This window comes from Arachis hypogaea, chromosome 17, assembly GCF_003086295.3.
Source record: "Arachis hypogaea cultivar Tifrunner chromosome 17, arahy.Tifrunner.gnm2.J5K5, whole genome shotgun sequence".
Classification (NCBI taxonomy): Eukaryota; Viridiplantae; Streptophyta; class Magnoliopsida; order Fabales; family Fabaceae; genus Arachis; species Arachis hypogaea.
In genome coordinates this window covers 101,986,317-101,998,616 of record NC_092052.1, presented here as the reverse complement: position 1 = coordinate 101,998,616, position 12,300 = coordinate 101,986,317, and the positions used below count along the sequence as shown (strand labels likewise).

The following is a 12,300-nucleotide window of genomic DNA, read 5'->3' as shown; positions in this document are numbered from 1 at the left end:
AAGTAAATAAATGTTAAGAGGAATTACTTGGTATTGCTCGGTGCGTTTACAAACTATTCCAAGCTCGTCTATGTTTGAAACACAGGTTCACTTTCACTGCCCAAATTTACAGTCGACAGTCTAAGCAAAAAAATAAATATGATTCAATAAAACCAAAGAAATTACATGAGGTCTTAAGAAAATTTAGCAGAGAAAGAAAAAGAACTTTGTATAAGAAACTTAATCTTACGTCTGCGATAAATCATATCGCACGTCCGTCGAGTCATGGTCATCCGGAGCAACATTTGTTTTTGCAGCACCATCATTTTTTCTCTTCATTCTTTTTTCTTTTTTTTACGAGTCTCCTTTTCTTCTTCACTTCTAACAATTCATACAATAAATTTTGATTTAAAATCAAGATAAACCTTAATTAAAAAATAAATGAACCAAAATTTTAAATGATTTGAAAATACAACCCATGTTCGAAAACAAACAGCGAAACAAGCAGTCAAGTGAAGCTCAGTTAATTCACATTCGACCAAAATTATTTCAGATTTGAACAAGCAGTCAAATAGATTCAATCATCAACAAAAATACATCGCATGTATACAGCTGACAAATATTAGAACTATAACTAACCTAACAAGCACACATGAACAAGTTTAGCAAATCCAAGTGAAACTAAACTAAATGAACCTCAAATGAACTTAGAAATGAACTGATATTATCAATACTTATCAGCATCATCGAGTGAACCTCAATTAATTCACAAATGAACTAAAATTATTTCAGATTTGAACAAGCAGTCAAAAAGACTCAATCAATAAAAATAGAATATATTTTTATAACAACAAAATAGTCATTTCTGAATCTTACTCATCTTCGGATTCAATTTTGCTTTTCGAATCCATCTGAAAAATCTTCCTTTTTTTGCTTTGTTTTTCACCACTCTTTGTGGTTGTTTTCTTTTCTATGGCAGTGTTTTCTCCATTTCTTCTTTTTCTCTGCAATGCATACAAAAATTTGTATTAAAATAACAATATAAACTTTTAAATAAATAGATAGTTTTCGATAAGTGATGATGGGAAGTATACTCAAATTCAGAAAAATTTCTTCTTTCAAAGACTAATGCAAGATGACAAGTTTCTTTTTTTCTTTATTCTTCTTTTCCTTTGTTTTTTCCTTCTGTTCTTCTATCTCTCCCCTCTCAATTCTGTTATTTTCACAATTTCCTAAAACAGAAACTTATTTAATTAGCACAATAATTTAAAAGCACCTGAATCAAAATTTCAAGGGAAATGCTTTTTTTATTTATCATTTTATTAATTGTCTCAAAGGCAATCCGGTCAACTAGTCTCTTCTATGTCCAATACTCCACCCATGGTGGTCCGAGAACATCATCTGCTTCTGAATTAAGAAACTTTGTTTCATGAAAATATATTATCATTAACACAAAGACGCAACTATCAACTGAAAGTTTGTGTCATGCTCTCTGGACTTTGATTCCCTTGATCAGGAAGCTCAACACATGCGACATCTAATTTTAATGTCGGACTATCTCCACATGAAGGACAAGTGGCTTTTGGACTGGGAAGACTGTGCTTATAGTTGTCGGTAACAAGAAGCTTTTCTGGATGAAGACGATGAAGTCGTCTTGAATTTCAGCAAGTTTTCCTCCCTTTTAATACTCATATCCATCATAGATTTTGTCAAAGACGCCAAAGTAGCATCTTTGAAGCTGTCAACAATCTCCTTCTGCTGCTCATTCAGTTTGCTATATGCAATTTTTTCAAGAAATTATCCCCTACACTATTTTAATATAAACAAATCAGTTCAGATTTCAACAAGCAGTGAAAAAGTCTTAATCATAAACAAGAACATATCGAATTTATTTTTTGTATCCAAATGAACCTCAAATAAACTAAGGAATGAACGAAATTATTTAAGGAATAAAATTTTTTGTCAATACTAAATAAATGAACCGAAATATTTTAATATAAATAAATTAATATAAAAATAAAAAAAGATCAAAAAAGAAAATACAAATGTATAAGATAAAAATTATAATACCGCCTAAATTTAGGCCCAATGCATCTCCTACCTTGGCAGGGTTATGTAAATTTTGCCGTTGCGAGTGTCTAAGAATCTATGATAGAGATCAAAGCAAAGAATCAATCCCCTCAAGAGCTTGTGCGAGACATTCAATTCTGGGATATGTCTCAGTACACCGAATCCCATTTCTTCAACGATAACTTTCTTTTTTTCACTCAATTCGGCAAACACCCTAGCTATCAATCTTGTTGAGCATCTCAAATCGTGAGTTTCTACAATGATTTGAAACATTATGTTATGATATATTTATAATACAAAAATAGAGTTGATTTAATGTGTATATGCTTACATTGTAATGCGGCTTTTCCTTTTTTGAGATGGTCATCTTTTTCATTTTTGCTATAAGGAATAAAAAATTATGTCAATACTTAACAGCAGCATCAAGTGAACCTTAGTTAATTCACAAATGAACCAAATTTGGTTCAGATTTGAACAAAAACTAAATAAACAACCCCACATGAACAAGTTCAACAAATTCAAGTGAAACCAAACTAAATGAATGTAAATTAAACTAAGAAATGCATCTAAATTTCTTTAAAGAATAACAAATTTGGTTAATACTTAACAGTAGTATCAAGTGAACCTCACTCAATTCACAAATGAACCAAAATTGCTTTAGATTTGAACAAACACTAACTAAATAACCCCACATGAACAAGTTCATCAAATTCAAGCGAAATCAAACCAAATGAATGTAAATTAAACTAAGAAATGAACATAAATTTCTTAAGAAATAACAAATTTAGTCAATACTTAACAGTAGTATAAATGAACCTCAGTTAATTTACAAATGAATCGAATTTGGTTCAGATTTGAATAAAAAGTCATAAACATTCAATCAGCAAGAAAAACACATTCAATTCATTTCTGCATGCAAATGAACTCAATTAAACTAAGAGATGAACCAAATTATTTATCAAAACCAATAAACTAACAACACAGTTTCATTCGATGCCCTAGTTACGGAGGAAAACAAGAAAAAATAGAATCAAAGAAACTCGATCTACTAAATGAACGAATTCGATCCATTAAACATTAAATCGAACTAGTAGAAATGTGAGATTTGCGAGAAATTAACTGAACATAATAACAATAGTTTTCTCAGTACCTTGCGAAATCTTTGTTCTTATTTTTGTGTGTTTTTTGTTGATGAATTCAAACATACCACCAGATTTTGCAGTAATTTTCGCAGAAAATTTAAAAGATTTTTGAGAGATTTTGAGAGAGATTTGAAATTCTTTTGTTGCAGTTTTGAGTTTGAGGAAAGAACAGTTTTTTATATTAGAGCGCGAAGAGAAACGGTAACGTTTGGGGTTTCCAGCGCGTGTAATCATTCTCTTTTATGAGTGGATTTTTTTGGTGTTGGATCTGTTTAGTTGGACTTGGATGCAATAAGGTTTGGATGTGTAGCCCAACTATATTATTTGCTAGTTGAATTAATGGAAGAATGGACAAACGTACACATGAATTTTCACATAGTGGACATATATACACTCTAATTTTTTAATGAGTCATCTTTACACATCAATATTAAGTACCGTTGTCATTTCTACCTTTTCGTCGTCTGAATAACTTTTCTAGCGATAGTGACTGTCAGGTGACTCTGTACATTGTATGACGTGACCTTTTTGATGACAACACATTGAAAACTAAATGATAAATTATTGAATTTGTTAAATTTGAATAAAAAATTTTACAAGTGATTTAGAACTTTTATTCTTTTCCTTCCTTCTCTAAAAAGTGGATGTAAATTAAGGGATGTAATTCAAAAATAGCTCTAAGGACTATATTCCAAGTAAATTTTGGAGAAGAAAAGAAGAAAATAAAAATTCTAAATCACTTACAAATTTTTTTTATTATTATCATTTAAAAACTTTAATAATTTATTATTTAATTTTTACTGTATCATCAAAAAAATTATATCACACTATATATGAGCCACTTGGTAGTTATTATTACAAAAAAAAATTACTCAAACAACAAAAAAAAATAAAAATAATAACAAAACTTGATATTAATATATCCAGATGACTCATCAAAAAATTAAATAATATATTTATTTACCTATAAAAATTTATATTTACTTTTGTCCATTCTTCCTAAATTAGTTAAGAGGTTAATTTTGTCAAAGAAAGCAAGCGAAAGATAGAAGTTAGAAATGAAATGCCAGCTGCAGTGATAATAAAGGAGAAAAAGAAGAGTGGGACCAGTAGTTGTTACTTATAGAGTTATAGTGCTAATCCCACGCAAACGCAAACCCAAACCCAAACAGAGACACAAATCAATCAATCTCTCTCTCTTTGAGAATTGAGACAGAAACCAAAACACCAAGCACATGACTCGTCCCTTGAGAATTTTAGGCGAGCGCAACTCGTCAACCACCGACAACGCCCCCTCCGTCGTCGACTCCGACTTCGTCGTCATCCTCGCCGCCCTCATCTGTGCTCTCATCTGCGTTCTCGGACTGGTCGCTGTAGCTCGCTGCGCTTGTCTCCGCCGCCTCCGCCTCTCATCCTCCTCCGCCGCCGCTACTCCCTCGCTTCCCGCAGCTGCCAACAAAGGTGTCAAGAAGAAGGTACTCAGCTCTCTCCCCAAGGTCACCGCCACAGTCGAGTCGGCTGGCAAGTTCTCCGACTGCGCGATCTGCCTGGCGGAGTTCACAGCCGGGGATGAGATCCGAGTGCTGCCTCAGTGTGGCCACGGCTTCCACGTGTCGTGTATCGACGCGTGGCTGAGGTCGCATTCATCGTGTCCATCGTGCCGTCAGATTCTGGTGGTTCCGAGATGCAACAAGTGCGGTGGTTTTCCAGCACCCGCGAGCTCGAGCACCACCGCCACCGCCTCTCAGCCACCGGAATCGGATTCCACATTTAAAGTAAGCGGCGATCATGCCAATAGGTTTTTACCTTAGCTTCATCCTTTCCTCCAATTTCTTTTTCCTAATCATGTTCATATTTATGTGTATTCTATCTATAAAATTTAGTAATTCAATTCCGTGTGTAATAGGCTAATAGCACTGCAGGATTAATTACTTAGGATTGTAAATAGCATCATCAGCTGAATTATTATTGCATTTGTATTTTGTGCTTTCGCATGTAAGAAAGTAGCACTGCTTATTTGCATAGGGTAGATCAAGCCGCTTGAATTTGGTTACTGTAATTTATGATTTGATTGAAAGGGAGAAACGAAATCGTATAATTGTTTGTTACTTAGACAAGGGAGCACTTAGGAAAAGTGTGGTAAACAAATGGAAGGCATGATCATATTTCTGAATTGAATGCATCTGGATCGGGAATCTTCCGAGCTCTGCAGTTGCCAGGAGGGAAAAGGAGTGGAGAAAAGAATTTTGGGACCCTCTCCAAAGCTTGATTTTTGTGCTTTCCAGGATCCTACCCTAGACAAAGTCACTCCCACTAACTTGATGTTGACACTTTAATAATGTAATGCAATGTCAAATAGCCTCCTGCAAAATGCACTGTCATTATTGGATTTACACAATTATGTTGGTTTATACATGGAGAGACCCTTTTGCTCCCTTGGTGTTGGTAACACATGCACACAAGTATCATGAGACTACTAATAATAAAACCTTGTTGATAAAGGGAGTGTCTTATTGATGCGTTTGGGATTCTTGTGATGCATTCATTGCCTTGCCATATACGACACTTTGAAGGAGTCAAGTAGTCAACAAAGGCACAAACACAGCTCAATTCGCAATGTGATGGCCTGGTTGTTGTAGAAGACCTCTCTGAAATGAATGCCCACAAAGTCAATTCCAAACAAGAACATTCTCAAGTGGTATTTCAGTGCTAAATCCACCACCACTACACCAAATAAACTTTTAAGTTGACTCTACAAGTGAACAATTGAAAATTCTTATTTAGTCACGTTGTGATGTTTCGAACCAGTGTACAAGACATTCTCCACCATGATGAAACCTATGAACTTTACCCGCTCTTGACACGTCTAAATTTATAAAAACAAAAATTATAATAATAATAAAATAAAATCGCCGTCATAGTTTAATTTAATTATTTTCGGGCCACTACATGGCGATCGTGAGATTAAAGATGTGAAAGTTACACTCAGGATCAATCCCACTACAATACATTGCTTTTGTCTTTTTCCCATCCCTGAACATGATCTAGGAGATAAAGTCCTTCCAGTATGATTTGCAACAAGATCTAAAAAATATTTTCCTTTATTTCTTTATCACGTGTAGGATTTCTTATGATTTGATTACTGCACAAATTTGTCTAGACCAACCATGAAGGCAACAATGAAGCCTTTGGTATAGTTGTAGTGATGTTATTTCTCTTGTTATTGAATTTATAAAGGTACAACTGTATCTATGAATTATATTAGTGCATATAACCTATTTCGAACCTGTTTTCATAAAAATCACAAATATTATAATGTATGACTACAAAAAAGGTAGAGCCATATATGGCAATAGATGGGTGTATAATTTAATAACTAAATGAAGCAAATTTGTCCTAACCAAAATCCAGTGATGTTAAAGAGAAGTTGAATTCCCACTTGTAGTCAATAATTAAATAATTGGACAGAAAATGGAGCTTAATATTCTAAGATGCTAGATATCATTAAATATGCTCCTTGACTTTTGGCTAAAAGTGATTCCAATTTCCATTGCAAGGTTTTATTTCTTGTCCTTACCTAACTATAGTTAAGATGGTGTTCCATTTCCATTATTAATAAATAATAACCATACATTTTGCTGCTTTTATTTTATTATCATTACCTTGTTAATTTCTAATCAAAGCCATGTTTCGTTTCCGTTTTCTTCAAATACATTGGATATAAAATATGATTTTGTTTCGGGATGTATGTTAACATCTATCATGTACGGACACCGACACAAATACGGTACATAGCATAATATGAGACACGTTGATACATGAATTTTAAAATCTTATAAGACACGGAGATACGCTTATATATAAAATGTAAAGTATTTTTTAGATAAATTATAATGATATTTTGATATTTTATTAATATTAAAACATAAATTAATTTTTTAATTATTTTTAATGTTTTATTTTAATTATATAAAATATTTTTATTTATTTTAATAAATAATAATATATACTGTTCGTGCAAGGATGCGCGGCTCCGTGCTATACGTCGGCTTCCGTCGGTCAGAGACTTTTGTCCTGCAGCGGAGAAACGCCAAGCCTGAGCACGAACCGGGTGGAGAACCTGCAAAAAGGACTCCAACGATCAAGTTAGTGGAGAGTAGTTACAAGACAGAGTATAAGCGTAGGAAATGTGTACGAGAGTATTCAGATGTTGCCGTGATTCCCTTATTCATTTGGTAACCCCTTTTTTATAGAGTTGTAAGTTGATTCTAATTGATAGTTTGTTAGAGTGATTCTCGGTTTTGACCGAGATTCTTGGGGTTGTTATCACGTTGTGATCATCTGCTGCTTGTGACTGACGTGGCCGAGATATAGGGTGGCAGTTCCGAGTTGTGAGGTACGGTACATAGCCCCCAAGCTTGACTTGCTTGGGTATTTGGTTTTTAGCAAGTTGAGCTTTTAGGATGACCTATATCTCGGCTAGTCATGCCAGCCCCCAAGCTCAACGTTGCGTGCGTTTTGGGCGTGAAGCACTAGCCTTTGTTTTTGAAAAAGTGTTTAAACGAAACGACTGGCATAAGGAGGGCGTTTTCCCATTATTTTAGGGAAACGTGCTGCCATTACTTTACTTAATGTTTTGTAACTGAACCGGTTTTGACCCTTGGTTTCTCTGCGGTTTTTGGTTTTGCGCTCCCACTTTGTTAGTGGGTTGTAATAAGCTGTTTGTGTTATTGGTCTTTGGTGATTCTTCAAAAAGTCACTCTTTTTCCCTCTGATTTTGAAAGAAAATGTCTTCAAAAGGTTAGATTTTCCATTCCTTTTATCCTCTATTCTTTCTCCATCTTTTCGTAATTGTGGTCTGTAATGGATAGAGAAAAGTTAAAGGAGAAGCAGAAAGTTGTAGAGGAAAAAAGGGATGACCTTTATCATTGGGTCCATGACGACGTTAAAACTCGTGCTTCCTCGTATGGTAGTTTTGATTCTCTCCAGGAGGTTCGTGCGATGAAGTTGGTGAAGGATGGCTTTAATGTTGGTGTCGAGCTTCTCCCTTGTTCTAGTGACGATAGGGTTTGTGAACGTAGGGGTGATTGGGGGTATTTTTATATGTATACTCCGTGTTTCTCTGAACTGTATGTTAGGTTTCCTTTTTCTTCCTTTGAGTGCGACGTATTGACTCAACTGAATTGTGCTCCTTCCCAATTACATCCTAACTCCTGGGCATTTCTAAGAGCTTACCAGTGTTTGATGTCCTTTCTAGAATATACTCCTTCCCTTGGCGTTTTCTTTTCTCTGTTTCAGTCAAAAGGGGTTCGGAGGGGTTTATGGGTTTGTTTAAGCAGTTTTCCTGGTTGTTCTATATTTCTTCTGTACAAGTCGTCTTTTAAGAATTTCAAGTCTCTGTTTGTGAAAGTTCGATCTATAGAAACAGAATACCCTTTTTATCTTGATGATGAGCTGATAGAAAGGTATCCCTTGTATTGGTGTTCTGAGCCTGTGCAAGTACTTGAGGCGTATAGAAGTGACGAAGAAGACTTGATTATTGACTTTTTGGTGAAAAACTTTGCTTCCGGCGAGTGTCTATCAATCCCTGAGATGTTAAATTTCGAAAAAGATAATGATAGGGAAGGGTTGCGAACTTATATAGGTAATGTACATGTTTGTCCCCGGTATTAGTTTTCTGTTTCGACGCTGATGTCTTTCGCTTGGCTTTTGCAGGTGGACGAGTACCGCACCTGAATTTCTCCAGGCTTCAATCTTTTCTTGACAGGAAAAGGGAAAAGGGTGTAACTACCTCTGCTGCTCAGAATGTTGATGAAGGGGGTGCTGCTTTTTCGACTGCGCAACCTGTTTCTTCAAAAAGAAAAAGAGGGGTGGCTGATGATTCATTGGAGGTGCTATCCGAAGAAGATAGGGAGGTGGCCGAGGTTTCTACTACTGTTTTTGATCGCCAGTGCAAGCTTCATGGGTTTATTCCTGGGGCAAATGCCCATTCTTTGTGGAGCGACCAATTTCCCTTGGCCGAGCTCTCTGATAGAGCTTCCCAGTTTCCTGGGGATATGCTGCTTACTCGACGTGTGGGTCTGGAAGCTTTAGGCAAATATGTTCAGGTAAACTTTTGTGTCTGTCCTGTTCTTGTCTGTTTTGCTGGTTCTGCTTGTTTGTTTTAATGCTGGGTTTGGTCAGGTTGTTGCTTCTCGTTTGCTGTGCGTCGGGCGTACTACTAAATTGCTTGGGGCTGAAAGGCAGGCTGAGGCTGATAAAATTGCTACTTTGGAATGTTTGGTGAAAGAAAAAGAGAGAGCCATTACTGATATGACAGCGAAAATGAAGGAGAAAGAAAGGTTGGTCTCTGATGCGGCTGCTAAGCTGGAGGAGAAGGGACGAGAAGTTGCTCGCCTTCAGGACCAGATTCGATCTTTTCAAGCCGAGATTAGGGACAATGATAAGACAAAAGGTGAGATGACTGCTCGAATTCATGAGCTTGAGGACCAAGGTATTGAGATGTTCACCTCAGGCTTTGATCGGGCCGTTGCTCAAGTGTCATTATTTGATTCTGGATTCGATGTTCGTCAGCTCGATGTGACGAAGATAGTCGTTAATGGGGAGTTGGTTCAGGACGAGGCTGGTGAAGATCATGATGAGAACGTGCCTCCTCCTGTTTGAAAGAAATTTTTAATATTTGCCTTTAGTAAGTAGTTTGGACTTGTATGTTTTTTGAAAGACTTGTTGGTTTTTATTCCGACTTTATCGACTGTATCTCTGATGTATAGTGTCGGAGTTTGCTTTTGCGAATAGTTTATGACTACAGCGTTTTATTGCTGCTTTGTATATCCATGTATGGGGAAATGTATGATTTTATTCAGATGAATTTGTCCCTCATGTTCGAGGTGTGCAGGATGGTCGGCCTCGTTAAAACCTACCCGAGTAAACCCTCCTTAGGGAAAAAACCTCGTGGTTAGGAAAAAAGAGTACCTCACCATCCTGTGTGTTACAATATTGTGATCAACTATAGTAGTATTTGAGTGATGAGATGTTCCATGTGTTTGGTAATGCTGTCCCATTCAATGCTTCTAGACGATAAGCTCCTCTTCCGACCACTTTAGTGATTCGAAAAGGTCCTTCCCATGTCGCTGCTAATTTTCCATGGCCTGGTGGTTTCCGAACATCTTCTATCTGTCTGAGCACTAGATCTCCCTCCTGGAGGGTCCTCGGTCTCACTCTCTTGTCGTACTGACGTTTCATAGCTAGTTGCATTGATTTTTGCCTTAGCTTCGTGAGATTGCGTTCTTCATCGATGATGTCAAGCTCGGCAAGCCGAATTTGTTCGTTAGCACTTTCGTTGAAATGCTCGGTCCTGGTTGACCCTTGACTGATTTCCAAAGGGATCATGCATTCTGATCCGTATACTAAGCGGAAAGGACTTTCTTTAGTTGTTGATTGCGGAGTTGTGTTGTAACTCCATAGTATCTCTGGTATTAGCTCGGCCCAGCGACCTTTAACCTCGGTTAGTTTTTTGTTAGGGCCTGCAAAATTATTTTGTTAGCCGCCTCTGCGAGCCCGTTGGTCTGTGGGTGCTCAACAGAGGAGAAATAATGTCTAATATTCATGTTAGTTAAAAATGATGCAATCTTTTTATCAGTAAATTGCCTACCATTATCAGAGATAATTTCACGTGGTATGCCATATCTACAAATGATAAATTTCCAAATAAACTTTTGTACCTTATCCGAGGTTATTTTTGCAAGTGGTTGCGCTTCTACCCACTTTGTAAAGTAGTCAATGGCTACCAAAAGGAACTTTACCTGGCCTGGCGCTATGGGAAATGGTCCGAGGATGTCCATGCCCCACTTGTGGAATGGCCAAGTTGCATTCGATGTATGTAACGCCTCAGCTAGGTTGTGTATCAGTGGCGAGCATTTTTGACATGATTCGCATTTTTTGACCTTGTCTGTGCAGTCCGACCTTAAGGTCGGCCAATAATATTCCGCACGTAAGATCTTTGTTGTCAAGCTTCTGCTTCCGATATGATGTCCGCAAATACCCTCGTGGACTTCTTCTATTGTTAATCTGGTGTCTTCTCCTGCAAGACATTTAAGCAGAGGTCGGGAAAAACCACGTTTGTATAGGTCATTTCCGATTAGGGTGAACTGGGTTGCTTTCCGTTTAAAAGATCTCGGATCACCATTTGGTACGATTTCCGTCTTCAGGTAGTGTATTATTGGCGTTCGCCAGTCTTCATCCTGTGACAAATTTAAGACATACTGCAAATCTAGGCTAGGTTTTGTTAGTGTGAGATGTACCAAACTTTCTGATTGCTGATCTTCTCTATGTGTTGCTAACTTAGATAATATGTCTGCCCTAGAGTTTTGTTCCCGTGGTATATGTGTTATTTCAAATTTTTGAAAACCTTGTATCATGTCCTTAGCAATATGTAGGTATTTTTATAAGAGTGTATCTTTGGTTTGGAAATTACCGGTTACCTGCTGAACTATGAGTAGGGAATCACAGTATACCTGCAAGCTCGGCACGTGTACCTCTTTCGCGAGTCTTAGTCCTGCCAATAGCGCCTCATACTCGGCTTGATTATTTGTCGCTTGAAATTGGAATTTGATTGACTGTTCGGCATATACACCTTGGTTGTCTTTTAGTAGAATTCCTGCTCCGCATCCGTTGTCATTGGACGCTCCGTCCACATACAATTCCCATGGTTTTATTTCTTCTACTTCATTGGTGAATTCTGAGATGAAATCGGCCAGAGCTTGGGCCTTGGGGGATCCTCTGGACTGATATGTGATGTCAAATTCAGAGAGTTCTACCGACCATTTGGTTAGCCTTCCTGCCAGGTCGGGCTTGGCTAGGATCTGCCGGAGCGGTTGATTGGTCCGAACTATAATTCGGTACCCCTGGAAGTAATGCCGAAGTTTTCGAGCTGTGATGATTAGTCCATATGCTAATTTTTCTATCGTCGGGTACCTTGTTTCAGCGCCCTGTAGGACTTTACTTATGAAATATACTGGGTGTTGTTCTTTGTTGTCATCTGTTACAAGTACCGAACTGATTGTGTTAGTGGAAATTGAAAGAAATAGGTGTAAGGACTTGCCTCGTTCTG

The 12,300-nt window shown here is 37.2% G+C and overlaps 2 protein-coding genes across 2 annotated transcripts; one reads left to right on the top strand and one right to left on the bottom strand.

The window, feature by feature from the left end:
- Positions 1–4,311: 4,311 nt before the first annotated feature.
- LOC112765864 (RING-H2 finger protein ATL80) lies at positions 4,312–5,628 on the top strand. Its single transcript, XM_025811725.3, has one exon. It carries the CDS (start codon positions 4,427–4,429, stop codon positions 5,000–5,002), a length of 576 nt encoding a protein of 191 aa, XP_025667510.1. The 5' UTR covers positions 4,312–4,426; the 3' UTR covers positions 5,003–5,628.
- A 4,565-nt stretch (positions 5,629–10,193) lies between these two features.
- Positions 10,194–10,580, bottom strand: LOC140180662 (uncharacterized). Its single transcript, XM_072221928.1, has one exon. The coding sequence runs from the start codon at positions 10,578–10,580 to the stop codon at positions 10,194–10,196; it is 387 nt and encodes a 128-aa protein (XP_072078029.1).
- Positions 10,581–12,300: the final 1,720 nt, after the last annotated feature.